The sequence below is a fragment of the Sapajus apella genome, unplaced genomic scaffold (genome assembly GCF_009761245.1).
Source record: "Sapajus apella isolate SASKATOON/1434 unplaced genomic scaffold, GSC_monkey_1.0 scaffold14, whole genome shotgun sequence".
Taxonomy (NCBI): Eukaryota; Metazoa; Chordata; class Mammalia; order Primates; family Cebidae; genus Sapajus; species Sapajus apella.
In genome coordinates this window covers 15,114,291-15,131,588 of record NW_022436954.1, presented here as the reverse complement: position 1 = coordinate 15,131,588, position 17,298 = coordinate 15,114,291, and the positions used below count along the sequence as shown (strand labels likewise).

Genomic DNA, 17,298 nt, shown 5'->3' with positions numbered 1-17,298 from the left:
TTGCATTTTCCATGGCTGAATGAATCTGCTGACTTCCGTTTTCTTTTTCTGTTTCAGATCCTGTGCGCAGGTGACTGTGAGTACCCTTTTCCTCTCCATTCTTGTGTTGTTCGCTACTGCCCCCTAATGGACACAGTGCAACATTAACAGCAATGTCACTAAAACCTGCTCGGTTTCCAATTTTTCTTTAGGAGTGAGGGTGGAAACAACAGATGAAAGAAAAAAATTTAATTAATTGTGCAATCATGACGAAAATTTATATTTTCTGTAATTTTTTTCTAGCCTGATCTGTGGGCGATTTAACTTAGTTGAAATTGTAATACAGTGTTTTCCTATTGCTTATGTGCTGCTATACTTTATTTTCTTGTGTTGCTACATTGCCCTTTTGTTGCTACATTGCTACCTTTAAAAAGTGGTGTGCAAGGTTGGCATAACCTTTGGAAAACGAGACCTGGACTCCTGCACGTTTTGCTTTCATGTACAGGGCTGAGTCCCACTGCTGACTAGTGCTGGCTGGTTCATTCCTTGGTCTGTAGTAAAATGAGAAAAATCAGGATATGACTAAAAGTTGTTTTTGTTGTTGTTTGTTTTTGAGATGGAGTCTCGCTCTGTTGCCAGGCTGGAGTGCAGTGGTGCGATCTCGGCTCACTGCAACCTCTGCCTCCCAGGTTCAAGCGATTCTCCTGCCTCAGCCTCCTGAGTAGCTGAGACTACAGGTGTGTGCCACCACACCTGGCTAATTCTTTTGTATTTTCAGTAGAGACAGAGTTCACTGTGTTAGCCAGGATGTTTTCAATCTCCTGACCTCCTGATCTGCCCGCCTCTCCCTCCCAAAGTGCTGGGATTACAGGCGACTAGAAGTTTTTAAAGGAAACTTAAATATATTCAGTTGAAAGCACCATCCATTCCAGGATTATGTCCTTACTAAGTTTTTGGTCATAAAACATTTATATAAGAATTGAAGGCTGGGCGCGGTGGCTCACGCCTGTAATTTTCGTGCAATGAAAACAGCTGCAGGAAACAGAAATCATGAGCTATTTTAACTGAAAGGATCTACCCTGGGAAGTGAGAGTTTACAGAGTCATTGGGAGGGCTGGTGTGTTAGTTTGCTATAATAAGACCAAGGTCTTGGGGGTTAGGACTTCCACATATGAATTTGGGGGTGGGGGAGCATAATTCAGCTCATAGCAGCTGGGGAGGAGGCTTTAGGCCTGGCCCTAAGAAATGACTTCCAGCCTAAGGCTGCAGAACTGACCCCCCGGAGAGTCACCACCTTGGTCACAGACAGCAGAGGGAGGAATCAGGAAGTCTCTGCTGTAGTTGCTGGATCCAGGGGTGCATGTTCTGAATTGTGATCCTGGGATCAGGAAGCTGCAGCCACCCCCACAGTGTTGGTTCGAGAGTGAGGCAGCGTGAGCTCCAGTCATTGCATCCATGCCCCGGCTGTAAGGAGGAGGAAGGGCAGAAGGTTGAGCTCCACCCTTTAAGGACACTTCCAAGAAGTCACTCAGTACCTCTGCTCACGCTCTGTTAACCAAAACTTAGTCACATGTAACATCTAGCTGCATGGGAGGCTGGGAATTGTGGTCTTTGTTCCCAACAGCCATGCACACACAGGGCTGGAATCTCTGGGAGCATAATGAAGGGAAAATGAAGAATGGATTTTGGGGGTCAAGAGTGGCGTCTGCTGTCCCTCCCTGAACAGAGGCTCTGGGAGACTAGTAATGCATTCAAGATAAAGCCGCCAGTGTGGCCAAGGTTCTGCTCCGGAGCCTGAGCCCTGGACTATAGGAACTCATGCCCCCTCTCATTTCCTGTGAATGCCTGTGTGCAGTGTAAGCACGGAGGTTCTGCACTCACGAGGCCGAGTGCTCTCCCCGTGGCCAGACACAGCAGTTTCCATGGGCATATGTTGTAGGTGATGATATGAGGAAGAGAAAGAGCGGGATCAGGTTTCCTAAGTGTGTGTTTAATTTCAGTGTAAATATTTTGTGAGGTGGGGCATCCCCATCTTCTGAAAAGTATTTATATATAAAAGTATATATACATATATACTTTTATGTTTTTTGAAACGGAGTCTTGCTCTTGTCACCTGAGCTGGAGTGCAGTGGCTCCATCTCGGCTCACTGCAACCTCTGCCTCCCGGGTTCAAGTGATTCTCCTGCCCCAGCCTCCAAAGTAGTGGGATTACAGGCACCTGCCACTATGCCTGGCTAAATTTTGTATTTTTAGCAGAGATGGGGTTTTGCCGTGTTGGCCAGGCTGATCTCAAACTCCTGACCTCAGGTAATCCACCCGCCTCGGCCTCCCAAAGTGCTGGGATTACAGGCATGATCCATCAGGCCTGGGCAAGAAATATATTTTTAATCTAATTGTTTACTTTCTTTGCATAGCCACTGGTATAGAGGCTTCAAATGATGCCACAGAGGAAATCGGTGGAGCTCACAGCAGCAATGCTGGAGCCAACGATAGTTCAGGAACATCCAAACAAGAATCTAGTGGGACTGATGGAGCAACTCAAAAAAATTCCAGTAGTCCTGGTAAGCAGATGGGCTTTTCTGCCCATTTTTCTTAAAGGAAATCAGTATAATTTATAAATGTTCTAAGTATTGTTCTTTTAATGACCTAAGAAAATCTTTAAAACAATTTTATAATGATAGTAATGCATATTCATTATATAAAATACAGACAAGCAAGAAGAAAAGAAAAACAAGTAAACCATTAACTGGAGATGACCACTGATTACTTGATATATGATGTTCACAATTTTAAGATACATATGTGTGTGTGCGCGCATATGTATACGTGTTATATATAAATTTTATTTTGTTTTACAAATACTGAGGTCATCCTGTATGTGTAATTTCTTACCAATATATTATGAATATTCTTCCCTGTTAGTATATATATTTCAACAGAACAGTTTTGACACTTGCCTGTCATTCTGTTGTCTAAATCAGGTAGACAAATAATAATGGTCCATGGGCCAAATCTGGCTCACTTTCTGGTTTTTTTTTTTTTTTTTTTTTTTTTTGATGAAGTCTCACTGTCACCTAAGCTGGAGTGCTGTGGCACCATCTCGGCTCACTGCAACCTCCACCTTCTGGGTTCAAGTGATTCTTCTGCCTCAGCCTCCTGAGTAGCTGGGATTATAGGGGCGAGCACGCCCCGCTAATTTTTGTATTTTTAGTAGAGACGGGGTTTCACTATATTGGCCAGGATGGTCTCCTTCTCCTGACCTCAGGTCATCCACTGCCTCGGCCTCCCAAAGTGCTGGGATTACAGGCATTAGCCACTGTGCCCGGCCTACTTTCTGTTTTGATAAGGAGTCTGCCTATGGCTGTTTTCATGCTAGAATTGAGTAGTAGCAATGGAGAATATATGGCTTGTAAAGCCTGAAGTATTTATTCTCTGGCCTTTACAGAAGAACATTGCTGACACCTGGGTTAGATCAGTGATTCTAAAACCGTGGTTCAGAGATCTCTAGGGGCCTCCTAGATTCTTTCAACGTATTTCTGGGTATTTTTATCATAATACTACTAACATGTTATTTGGCTTCTTTGCTCTCATTTTATCATGTGTATAGGGTGGAATTTTCCAGATCTATATGACATGGGATGACATTGTCACTCTAACAGCTGATGGAATGTATGCTTTCACATTGTTATGTTTAAAAAACTTAATCTTTTTTATTTCTAATATAGTATGGTAGGTATTAATATAACCCATATAAACAAAAATTCTCCAAGAGCCTTAATAATTTTTAAGAAGTTAAAAGGGTCCTGAGACCACAATGTTTAAGAATTACTTGTCTAGAAGAATTGTAAATTATTTGACTGCTTCCTTGCTGTTGGGAAGGTAGATTATTTACAATTTTTCATAAAAACATTATGATGCAATAGTCTTGTTAGTTCTAGAACTATTGATAAAATCATTTCATGTAAACAGTTTAAATAAATCATTGAATTATTTCTAGGCTAGTATGAAAAACTTCTAGAAATTCCTAGGGGGCAGGGCATGATGACTCATGTCTGCAATCCCAGCACTTTGGCAGTCTAAGGCGGTTGGATCAACTGAGGTCAGGAGCTCAAGACTAGCCTGGCCAACATGGTGAAACCCCATCTCTCTTAAAAATACAAAATTAGGTGGGTGTGGTGGTGTATACCTGTAATCCCAGCTACTCAGGAGGCTGAGGCAAGAGAATCACTTGAACCCGGGTGGCAGAGGTTGTAGTGAGTGGATGTGGCACCACTGCACCCCAGCCTGGATGACAGAGTGAGACTCCATCTCAAAAAAAAAAAAAATTCCTAGGAAACTAAAGTTAATTATAGCTATAAAAATTTGGGCTTAGGGCCCTTTCTAGCACTTCAGTGGCCATTGTAGTCCTAGAGGTTGGGACCATATCAGATGGTCTGTCCAGAAATCTTTGGACAGGCTTACTGTTGAAGGGCATTTCCAGAGGAAGCCAATCTACAATGACTGGAATAAACCTGCTTCTTCAAATGTGCAGATATCAATGCAGAGTCACAACGATCAAGAACAATGATGTTACCGGAGAGACAAAGTAAAGTGCAAGTGATTGACCAGATGGGAGATTTATGTACTGTCTGATAGAGAATTCAATATATATGTTTTAAGGGAGCCTAGGAAAATACAGCTCTTTAATGGAGCTTTTAGAAAATACAGAGAAACAATTTTAAAAAATGAGGAAAACAATATGACTAGATTGAGACATTCAACAGAGAAGCAAACACAAATTCCAGAGCTAAAAAATACTATGAACAAAATGAAAAATGTAATAGAGAACATCAAGAGTAGAACTGATCAAGTAGAAGAAACAATCTTTGAACTTGAAGACAGATTATTTGAAAACATATTGTTGGAGGAGGAAAAAGAAAAAAATGAATAAAAAGAAATGAAGAATTATTATAGGATTTATGGGACAACATCAAAAGAGATGGTATTCGAATCATTGGAGTTCATCTATGGGGAGAGAAAGATAATGGGTAGAAACTTATTTAAATAAATAGTAGCAAAAAACTCTCCTAAGCTAGAGAAAGATATAAATAGCCAGGTATAGGAAGGACAAAGAACTCCAATCAGAGCCAGTTTAAACCATACTACTCCAGAATATAATCACACTGTCAAACATCACAGACAATGGGGATTTGGAAAGCAAAAAGAGAAAAGAAGGAAATAACATATAAGGGACCTCCACTTCAGCTAGCAGCAGATTTATTAGCAGAAACTTACAGGCCAGGAGAGAGTGGGGTAATAATATTTACAGTACTAGAGGCAAACAACCTGCCAACCAAGATTACTTTATCCAGCAGAACTGGCCATCAAAAATGAAGGCGAGATAAAGACTTTCCCAGAGAAACAAAAGCTGAGAGAATTTATCACCACTAGATATGTCTTACAAGAAATGCTAAAGAGAGTTTTTAAGCTGGAAGAAAAGGACACTAATGATGAATTGAAAATATATGAAAGGATAGACTCACTAGTAAAATAAATACACAATCAAATTCAGAATACACGAATACTGTAATGGTCATACATATCTTTAGTATGAAAGTTAAAAGATAATACTTAAAAAATAATAACTACAGTAACTTGCAGGGGGGATATGCAATATAAAAGATGTAAATGGTGACATAAAGATGTAAATGGTGACCACAAAGAAGAACTTTTAGTAGATACACAAAAAATACAAAGCAAGGAATCAAAATGTACTACTAGAGAATATCAGTTAACCTCAAAGGAAGACAGTAAGAGAGGAAGAAAGGAACAGAGTCTAGAAAACAACCAAATGGCAGAAGTAAGTTCTTACCAATCAATAATAACCTTGAAAGGAAAGGGTTTAAATTCTCTAATCAAAAGACGTAGAGTGGGTGAATGGGTCAAAAAAAAAAAACAAAAAAAAACCTCAATAATATACTGTCTCCAAGAGACTCGGTTCACCTGCAAGGACATGGATACACTGAAAGTGAAGGGATGGAAAAAGATACTCCATGCTAATGGAAACCAAAAGAGAGCCAGGAGTAGCTATACTTATATCAGATAAAATAGACTAAAAACTTCATTATATAATGAATGATAAAGGGCTCAATTCATCAAGAGGTCTTAATGATTATAAATATAAGTATATGAAGCAAATATTAATGGATCTGAATGGAGAGATTGACTGCAATACATTAATAGTAGACTTCCAGCATCTTACTTCCAGCAATGGACAGATGATCCAGACAGGAAATCAGTAAGGAAGCATCAGATTTAAACTATAGTTTAGACCCAATGGATATGTCTGACATATATAGAACATTCCATCCCACAACTACAGAATATACTTTTCAATTGGACCTGGAATGTTCTCCGTGCCGATTGTATGTTAGACCACAAAACAAGTCTTAACAGATTTACAAAGTGTGAAGTCATATCAAGTATCTTTTCTGATGATGGCATCAAAGTAGAAATAAATAACAGGAGGAACTTCAGAAAATTCACAGCTACATGGAAATTAAACAACATGCTCCTAATGGGTTGATGATAAAATTAAAAGGGAAACTAAAAAATATCTCGAGACAAACATCACTTCTTAAGCAATTTTGTTAACATACTTTCTTCTTTAAAATGGTGCCATAACCTCTTTCATGAAGTACTGTGAGGCATAAATTAGAAAATGCTTGTACAGCCCCTGGTACAGCATCTGGGACATGGTCAGCTCCCCAGTAGGGGTGATGCTGATCTTGCCATCTCTGCCACAGTAACTATTGAATAATCTCTTAATTATTTTGTCAGAGATGCTCCTGAGCAATCAATGGGTCAGTGAGGAAATTAAAAGGCAAATTAAAAAATTTCTTGAAGCAAACGCAAATGGAAACACATTGTACCAGAGCCTGTGGGATACACCAAAAGCAGCCCTTCCAAGAAAGTTGATAGCAGTAAACTCCTACATCAAAAAGATAGCTTGTCGGGCACAGTGGCTCACAGCTGTAATCCCAGAACTTTGGGAGGCCGAGGCAGGTGGATCACTTGGGGTCAGGAGTTTGAGACCAGCCTGGCCAACGTGGCGAAATCCTGTCTCTACCAAAAATACAAAAATTAGGTGTGGTGGCACACACCTGTAATCCCAGCTACTAGGGAGGCTAAAGGAAGAGAATTGCTTGAACCCAGGAGGCAGAGGTTGCAGTGAGCCGAGATTGTGCCACTGTACTCCAGCCTGGGCAACAGAGCAAGACTCTTGTCTCAAAAAAAAAAAAAAAAGAGAAAGCTCACACCTCCATCCTGGGTATTGAGACACTGTTTAAAAACAACAAAAACAAAACAAAACCCTCAAATAACTTAATGTGGCACACTAAGGAACTAGAAAAACACGAACAAATTAATCTCCAAATTAGTAAAAGGAACAAAGTAACAAAGATCAAAGCTGAAATAGGCACTAAAAAAGATCAACAAACTAAGTTGATTTTTTTTAAAAAGATAAAGAATATTGACAAGGCTTTAGCTAGACTAAAAAAAAAGAGAAATGACTCAAAGAAAATCAGAACCGAGAGACATTATAAACCGATACCACAGGAATACAAAGGAACAAGTATGAACAATTATATGCCAACAAATTGGATAACGTAGAAGAAATGGGCAAATTCCTTGGCATATGCAATTTACTAAGATTGAATTATGAAGAAATAGAAAATCTGAATAATCCAATAATGAGTTAGGAGATTGAATCAGTAATGGAACATCTCCCATTTCTACTTATTATCATTTTAAGAGGCAGGGTCTCCGTCTGTCACCCAGGCTGGAGTGCAGTGGTGTGATCATAGATCACTGTAAGTTGAACTCCTGGGCTGAAATGATCCTTCTGCCTTAGCCTCTTGAGTAGCTGGGGCTATTGGTGTGTACCACTACATCCAGCAAACTTTTTTATTTTTTGTAGAGATGGGGTCTCACTATGCTGTCCAGGCTGGTCTTGAACTCCTAGCTTCAAGCAATTCCCCCAACCTGGGCCTCCCAAAGTGTTGGGATTACAGGTGTGAGCCACTGCACCCAGTCCTCTGTCAAACATTTAATAAGAAGATCTAATGACAGTTCTTCTCAAATGCTTCTAAAAATTGAGGCGGGAATACTTCCAAGCTCATTTAACAAGACTGGCATTACCTTGATACCAAAACCAGACAAGGATATAACCCAAAACACCTTAGGCCAAGATGTAAAAATCCTCAAGCAAATACTTGCAAACCAAATTTAACAGCATATTAAAGAGATCATTCACCGTGATTAAGTGGGATTCTTCCCAGGAATGCAAGAACGGCTCAACCTGTGTAAAACAGTAAATGTGATACACCGTATCAGCAGAATGAAGGGCAGAAACTGTAAGATTTTTTCAGTAGATGCAGAAAAAACATTTGACCAAAAAAGAAAAAAAATTGTTAAATGTGCTTTCTTTTCTGAACTTAAGAACTTGCTTTTACAAAACCTTCCCAGAATCCCTGTACAAATCAACAGAATTTAGTTCTTAACACATTTCTCCTTCTTTAAAATGGTGCCGTACCTTTCTCATGTTATTGTGAGGCATAAATGAAAAAGACTTGTACAGCACCTGGTCCAGCATCTGGGACAGGGTCAGCCTCCCAAAACGAGTGCTCCTGTTCTTGCCACCTACCCCACTGTAACTGCTGTTACCGTTTCATCATTAGCCTCATCGACCTCGTTGTTATTGATTGTAAACGGCAGCACCGTCATCATCTTCCAAATATGCCACTATGACTCTGTGAACTTGTCACTTCCTTTTTTTTTTGAGGCAGAGTCTCACTCTATTGCCAGGCTAGAGTGCAATGGCGTGATCCTGGCTCACTGCAACTTTCATTTTCCGGTCTCAAGCAATTCTCCTGCCTCAGCTTCCCAAGTAGCTGGGAATACAGGCACGCACCACCATGTCAGGCTAATTTTTTGTACTTTTAGTAGAGACGGGGTTTCACCATGTTGGCCAGGATGGTCTTGATCTCTTGAACTTGTGATCCACCCGCCTCAGCCTCCCAAAGTGCTGGGATTACAGGTGTGAGCCACCGCGCCCGGCTGAACTTGTCATTTTCTAAAGAGGAAACTCAAGCTTGAGGGGCCTTTTGGCATGGCATTTAGTGAATTGTGGGCCACAGGGTCCTTTTCTGCTTATTCCATTTTCCCTGCTCTTGTTTCTTCTCCTGCTTTTTTTTTTTTTTTTTGGCGAGACAGAGTCTCACTCTGTTGCCCAGGCTAGAGTGCAGTGGCATGATCTTGGCTCGCTGCAACCTCCACCTCTGGGTTCAAGCGATTCCCCTGCCTTGGCCTCCCGAGTAGCTGGGATTACAGGCAGCTGCCAACATGCCTGACTGCTTTTTGTATTTTTGGTAGAGATGGGGTTTCACCATGGTGGCCAGGCTGGTCTTGAACTCCTGACTTCACATGGTCTGCCTGCCTGAGCCTCCCAAAGTGCCAGGATTACAGGCATGAGCTACTGTGCCTGGCTTCCTGCTGTTTTTATTGATTGGATGAATGTTCGCATATCCCATGAGCCAGGCGAGACACACTCTCCATGCACATACCATGATGGTGTCACTTGTGCCATCTTTACTCTTTTGGGATCAGTTCCCAAGCTCTTTGACAATGAGGGCCCTATCACCTGGGTTTTACTCTTCAGTTCTGATTGTTATTCCTCAGTCTTCAGCTTAATTAGGGTGCATCTATTTGGTAGTTTTGCAGTTGGTAACCTTGATGACTTCCACCGGTTTACGGTCTTGTATCTCTGAGATGATGAAACTGAAGTTCAGAGAGGTAAGATGACTTGGAGTAAAACTGCATGGTGAGCAGCTGGCAGAATTGGACCCTGAAACCAGATTTCTAAATGTGTGAATCTTGTCCCCTGTTTATCATTATCATGGTGGTTCAATAATAGTTCTTTTTGGCCGGGTGCGGTGGCTCACGCCTGTAATCCCAGCACTTTGGGAGGCCGAGGCGGGTGGATCACGAGGTCAAGAGATCGAGACCATCCTGGTCAACATGGTGAAACCCCGTCTCTACTAAAAATACAAAAAATCACCTGGGCATGGTGGCGCGTGCCTGTAATCCCAGCTACTCAGGAGTCTGAGGCAGGACAATTGCCTGAACCCAGGAGGCGGAGGTTGCGGTGAACCAAGATTGCGCCATTGCACCCCAGCCTGGGTAACAAGAGTGAAACTCCGTCTCCTAAAAAAAAAAAAAAAAAAAATAGTAATAGTTCTTTTTGTTTAGTGTGGTGTGCTAGAGCTGTCAGCAGAAGAATTTGAGACTGAGGTTTGAAGGGACTAATTCTAGGTCACACAGCTAACAGGTGGAGCAGGTCTTTGTTTGTTTGTTATTTTATTTTATTTTTTGAGACAGAGTCTCATTCTGTCACCCAGGCTGGAGTGCAGTGGCACGATCTCGGCTCACTGCAACCTCCGCCTCCTGGGTTTAAGCGATTCTCCTGCCTCAGTCTCCCAAGTAGCTGGGTTTACAGACATGGGCCACCATGCCTGGCTAATTTTTGTATTTTTAATAGAGACAGGGTTTCACCATATTGGCCAGGCTGGTCTCGAACTCTTTACCTTGTGATCCGTCTGCCTCGGCCTCCCAAAGTGCTGGGATTACAGGTGTGAGCCACCGCGCCCAGTGGTGGAGCAGGTCTTTAAGCCAGATCTGGTTTCCATGACCAGCCCTTTTCTCTTTACGCTGCTCTGCCCCTTCTATCTTTATGTCAGAAAACTGCCGAGCTTCCTTCTAGATGTCAGAGTTTGGCAAAAAAGTTATCATGTGCTTCTGCATCATGCAGCATTTTCTGAGAATGGGGAGATGGACTCATTTTGCATCTTCGGTCTCTTTTTTTTTTTTTTTTGAGACAGAGTCTCGCTTTTATCTCTCAGGTTGGAGTGCAATGGTGTGATCTCAGCTCACTGCAACCTCCACCTCCCAGGTTCAAGTGATTCTCCTGCCTCAGCCTCCCGAGTAGCTGGGATTACAGTGCCTGCCACCACACCCAGCTACTTTTTGTATTTTTTTAGTAGAGGTGGGGTTTCACCATGTTGGCCAGGCTGGTCTCAAACTCCTGACCTCAGGTGATCTGCCTTCCTTGGCCTCCCAAAATTTGGTCTCTTTTGGAATCAGATTCTATACAGACTTAACCCCATTTTTAAGCCACAACCAACATGGCAAACTTCTATCAGTTTTGCTTCTGTTCCAAAGGCTTCTGTTTTACTAACATGCACACATACGTCTATGCATATGGATTTAAATAAGTTCTGGTGCAGGGAAGTCTAGGAGGCAGATAAAGAGAGATGAAACTCTGTGATTGGAAAGTCACTTCTGGAAACTAGACATATAGAGCAGACCTTGCTCTAACATTTCTCTTTGAAGCGCAATAATTTTTTTTTTTTTAAACAATATAGGGCCCAGTCCTGTGTTTGACCTCAAAGCTGTTTCCATCAGTCCAACCAATGTGATCTTAACCTGGAATAGTAGCAACCCAGCTCCTTCCGAGTACAAGTGTGAAGTAAAGAATGAGATGGAAAATGAGACGACAATTTCTGTTGTGCATCACAAGTGGTGTAACATCACAGACTTACATCCAGCGACTTCATATGTGTTCGCCGTTATTCCAGAAATAGACAATAAGACCTGGGGAGATCCCAGAGTCATAAATGTCATCACAGGTAAGACGATTGGCTCCCAGGGATGATGACAAACCATTCCTTATTATCTTTTATTCTAAACTAGAAGAGAGAAAAGGTGCTGTGTTGTTTTAAGCCCAGGGTTTCAGGTGGCCAGATCATTCAGTATTAAGATCCTGTGTGTTTTGGGAAGTTCTATCTACTTCTGTTTGGTTTTAAAAATCCTTTGTTATTGTTGGCCAATACCTACTCTTCTGTTAACACTCAGGAGTAGAGACCTCCTTAAAAACATGTTTTTATGGTCAATACCAGTCTTTTAAGCTCCCAGGAAATTGATGCTATGCTATATTCCCAGGAGCTTCTGTTGGGCAGGAAAGTTTGGTGTATTTTATAGAGGAGTGTGCATTTCAAATGAAACAAGAGCTTGATGACATTTAATCATTTAAATTTTAATTTAGATTTGACAGATTTTTATTGATCTTAGATGTCAATTCTTAAGCCATCTGTTATGGTTGCAAACTTAGCTTTTTTCTTTTTCTTTTCTTTTTTTTTTTTTTTTTTTTGAGATGGAGTCTTGCTCTGTCACCCAGGCTGGAGTGCAGTGGTGCGATGGCAGCTCACTGCAACCTCCGCCTCCTGGGTTCCAGTGATTCTCCTGCCTCAGCCTCCCAAGTAGCTGGGAGTAGCTAATTTTCACATCTTTTAGTATAGACGGGGTTTCAACCATATTGGCCTGGCTGGTCTCAAACTCCTGACCTCATGATCCACCTGCCTTGGCCTCCCAGCATGCTGGGATTACAAGTGTGAGCCACTGCGCCTGGCCTTTAGCTCTTTTTTTTTTTTTTTTAAGGTGAAAAGAACCAAACATTTTAAAAAAACAAGTGAGAAACTCTTTTTAAGGTGAGGAGAAACAAAAATTGAAAAAAGAGGTCCTCTGTTAGTTTTCTGATCTTGGTGGGAGTTCTCGGGAGTGTGATCTCAGGGGCTGGAGTCGGCCATGGGCGTCTGAGCTCTTGGAGGCCACAGCTGGAGGTGAGCAAGGTCCAGCCTGGCAAACCTCCCTGATGTTGAGCAGCAAACACGAAATAGTGGCTTCTGACAGTTTTACTCAGGAAATTATTTCTTTAAACAAAACCTTGCCCAGGAGCCCAATAAGTAAAAATAAGAAGAACCGGAGAGAGAAGAGCCAAAGAAATGGGTGTCACAGGCACCCTCACAAAACTCGTGGAGCTCCTCAGAGCACAATTTCAGGGGGTGAAACCCACCATGAAGATTTGCTCTGTTACACTGTGAAAGAGAGGGAAAGAAGGAGAGCACAGAGAGATGACAGAAGAGAAGAGCAGGAGAGAAAACACAGAATTTGGAAATGGTGACGAGGACAAGGTGATCCCGAGGGGGTGGCCACGGGACGCGGAAGTGCAGGAAGCATTAGACGAGGGGCTGAGTGCCTTTATCTACCTTAAAGACCCGAGCACAGGTCCGCGTTGGAGCAGGTCCGTCCACTGCTGTGTGCTGAGCACGGCCCATGTGCGTCGCTGTCCTTAATGTGATTTTGTCCTCACAGTAACCCTGGGGGCTGCAGCAGATGACACTGTAATGTGGAGAAGTTAAGTTTCTTCCAGCGTCTCAGTTACTGAGCATCAAGTGGTGGGGCTGGAACCCAGGAGTCTAACTCCAGACTACCGTGGTGCAGTGATGCTCGTAACAGCCACCTAGAGTCACTGAGCTGGGAATTTATTGGTTCCACATTACTTAATAAAGCAAAAAGGCACATGACTGACCCAATTTAGAAAGATAGACTGGATAAGGAAAATATGGCACATATACACCATGGAATACTATGCAGCCATAAAAAAGGATGAGCTCATGCCCTTTGATGGGACATGGATGAAGTTGGAAACCATCATTCTCAGCAAACTGACACAAGAACAGAAAACCAACCACTGCATGTTCTCACTCATAAGTGGGTGTTGAACAGTGAGAACACATGGACACAAGGAGGGGAACATCACACATCAGGGCCTGTTGGGGTTGGGTGAGCTAGGGGAGGGATAGCCAGTGGTGGTGGGGTTTGGGGAGGGATAACATTAGGAGAAATACTTCATGTAGATGATGGGGTGATGGATGCAGCAAACCACCATGGCATGTGTATACCTATGTAACAAACCTGCACATTTTGCACGTGTGCCCCAAACTTATATGTATATATGCACACACACACATATATGCGTATATACATACACAAACACACACACGTGTATATATGTTACAGAAATCTTTGCATGAGAAGCACATGCTGTGAGGAATCATCTCACCTTTTGCAGTTGGTTGGTGCCCTGGACTCCTCTAGGCCAGTGTCTTCACCCTCAGGCCCCTACAGCCCCCCTCAGGCAGGGTTTTGCGCTCTCTGCAGCACTGCCTATGCTTTTCTCTATGTAAAGGCTGCAGCCCTGGGTTCTCCTGTCCCCACTGCTACCAGGAGTGTGTGTTTTTGAGCAAGCCGCCCTGCCTCTCGGGGTCTCCATGTTCTTACTGGGAAAGTGAAGGCAGTGCATGTCATTTTGGCTGAAGTGGTTTGACTTATGTCACCATCAACCAAATAAGATGATGGGAGGAAGGGCCAGGATATAGTGGAGATGGAATGTCTTCTGAAAAACCCCCTCGGGGCTGGGATATGGAATGTGCTGCTTAGTTGAAATGTCTTGGTGATTTAAAATGATATTATTTGCATTATCTTGGATTGAGGCCTTTAGATTAGTAAGCAGTCACTTTATTTGAGGCTTTGCTCCTGCTAGCTAAAACACATGTAATTAAATGCTACCATTTAAAAGGGCTGGTTTTGAAGGTTTAGAAGATTTCTCATCACTGTTGGGGTTAATCTTAGAGAAGAGTGTAGATCCTAAACAATTTCATTTTTAAGGTTTTTTCTTCTCTTCTGCCTTATTATTTTCTCCCCCAGTCCTGCTGTGAAATGATGGAAATGCACTGGACTCTGATAGAAAGGAAGTATTTTCAGAGTCACAATGGTGACTCACTGATGTCACTGACATCAGTGACTTCATTCATTCATTCATTTTTTTTTTTTTTTTAAAAAAAACCTGCTCCCAGTACTGAACCCCAGTCATTCTTAATGAGGGTGCCTGCATATATCTTCCATTAATGCATGTTGTGTTTTTAAAATAGAGCCGATTCCAGTGTCTGACCTCAGTGTTGTCGACATGGATGTGAGGAAGGTTACTCTCACCTGGAGCAATGGCAACGGCACTGCCTCCTGCCGGATGCTTCTTGAAAGCCTTGGAAGCCACGAGGCGTCGACCCAAGACTTAGCGGTCAATATCTCGGACCTGAAGCCAGGGTTTAAATACAACATCAACCCATATCATCTAAAATCAAATGAGACAGAGGGAGCCCCCCTGGGCACAGAAGGTGGCTTGGGTGAGTTACAAAGGGTACCTCCCATCTCCCTTACTGGCTCTGACTTTCAGTAATTTAATGTTTTAAAAAAGAAATCTCTGTCCCTTGTGTATAGAGATTTAGAATTTATAGAGGACTTTTCCTCCACATTTTAGTTTGATCCTCCACCTGCATGAGGAAGAAAACGTGTTCTGATTTTATAGGGGAACACATTGGGGCTGAGAACAGCAATAGGGCTTGAAGCTTTTTAGAGTCTGGCACCCAGGAAAGTAGAGGCCCTTTTAGCTTTCATTCAGTTGAGCAAATAACAGTGATATCAACCCAAGTTGGGCCTTCGGAGGAACTTACCACGTCCGCTGGTTGATGTTGGCATTGTCATTTGCAGGTTTCATGGCATTTGCAGAGGATCCCTAGGATAACCCCAGGAGGAGGACAGGCACTTACCCTGCATTTAACACTTAAGAAAACAGAGCTACAGAGTGGGTGTTGGGATCCTTGCTTGCAAGTGGCAGAAACCAGACTTTGGATAGCTCAGACAGAAGGAACAATTTATTGGCTCATGTGGATTTTCCTGCTAGGGGGAGGCCTTAGAGAAAGAGATGAGGCAATTCTCATCCCTCCCTCCTGCTTCTTTCTGTTCATCAGCTTCATTCTCAGAGCAGCTCCTGCTTCACACCCTGCAGCTGCCCCCCAGGGTCTGGTCCAGGGAAATGTGTCTTGAGGGGGCTCTGATTAGCAAAGTCTGCTTCACAGAGCCGTCCCTGGAAATCGATGCTGGGACAGGAGAAGATAATGTCGCAAAGAAGGGAGAATGACCTGAAATAAGCAGAGTTTGAAAGAGAAGTACCAGATATCTGTGGTGTTACTGGAATAATAGTACAAATGGAGATGGAGTGATCGGGCCTTTTTAGGGGCTGCATCTTTCTCTGGAGGAGGAAGGGAGCAGCTATTGATGGGGCACCAACTGTGGCCGCTGTCTGATGGCCATCCGATGGGGCGGGGGCTCCGAAGGGAGATGGGGGATGTGTCCTTCTTGTGATTGATGTGTTTTTGTCTCCTGTGCTTGAAACAGATGCCAACGACACAGAGGGAAGCCAGGCAGGGCGCCCCACTGCCCCTGTGCGCCAAGAGTTCCCATCCTCCGGCCAGCAGTCCCGAGTCACGGAAGTCCTGCTTGTTGGGTTAAAGCCTGGCACCCGATACAATGCCACCGTTTATTCCCAAGCAGCCAATGGCACGGAAGGACAGCCCCAGACCAAAGAGTTCAGGACATGTAGGTTGAACTTTGTAAAATGGTGGCAGCCAGAGTTTCCTAGCACAATGTTCTGTCTCCGTTGATTCTGATTCTGAGTTATTTCTTGCATAACAACAAGTTTTGTCATCAGAGGGAGCTTCCTGGAGGAGATTTTGGACAGAGCAGATCTGGTCGGTTTCTTCTGACCTCCGCGGGCCGTGCACATCTCTCATGAAGTGCAATGAAATGCACGGAGCAGCCTCTGGGCACTGCCTCGCACTGTCTTTCACAACGCTGCATGGTGGCTGATGAGACAAGCTGGCATAATACTTTCTTCTTTTTCTTTTTTTTTTTGAGACAGTTTCCCTCTTGTTGCCCAGGTTGGAGTGCAATGGCATGATCTTGGCTCACCGCAACCTCCGCCTCCCAGGTTCAAGCGATGCTCCTGCCTCAGCCTCTCAAGTAGCTGGGATCACAGGCACCCGCTGCCACGCCCGGCTAATTTTGTATTTTTAGTATAGATGGGGTTTCTCCATGTTGGTCAGGCTGGTCTCGAACTCCTGACCTCAGGTGATCCACCCCCCTTGGCCTCTCAAAGTGCTGAGATTACAGGCATGAGCCACTGCGCCTGGCATACTTTCCTCTTAAAAACAGATAATCATTGCTTATTTTTTCCCCCACTTTGAGTTAAGAAACTGAGTTTCCTTTTCTCGCCTGCCCTTGTAATTCCTACCAGCCTTTCTATGGAAACGCTTGTTGACAAGCACATTCCTGCTTCCTCACTATAATTTATCAGCACTTCCACTCTATAAGTTCACCAATTATCTTTGGTGAAAAGAGCAGGAGGGGAACATGTTTGGGAATACTTAGAGGCAGTTACTGGCCAGGCTGTGTTACCTGTATAGGGCTAGAAGTTTTGGCAAGACATTGGTGAGAAGTGGTGTCTGTAAGGAATGACAGCTTTTCCTGGTATCCACGTCGAGGGAGGGT

The 17,298-nt window shown here is 43.1% G+C and overlaps 1 protein-coding gene across 1 annotated transcript in view; it reads left to right on the top strand.

Annotated features, from left to right (window-relative positions):
- Window positions 1-17,298, top strand: part of PTPRJ (protein tyrosine phosphatase receptor type J) — a 197,659-nt gene that overhangs the window by 135,798 nt on the left and 44,563 nt on the right. Inside the window, exons 3-7 of the mRNA XM_032282482.1 lie at window positions 58-76; window positions 2,394-2,540; window positions 11,439-11,702; window positions 14,844-15,095; window positions 16,147-16,347. Coding sequence (XP_032138373.1) covers window positions 58-76; window positions 2,394-2,540; window positions 11,439-11,702; window positions 14,844-15,095; window positions 16,147-16,347 — 883 coding nt within the window. The remainder of the gene's footprint in view (window positions 1-57; window positions 77-2,393; window positions 2,541-11,438; window positions 11,703-14,843; window positions 15,096-16,146; window positions 16,348-17,298) is intronic.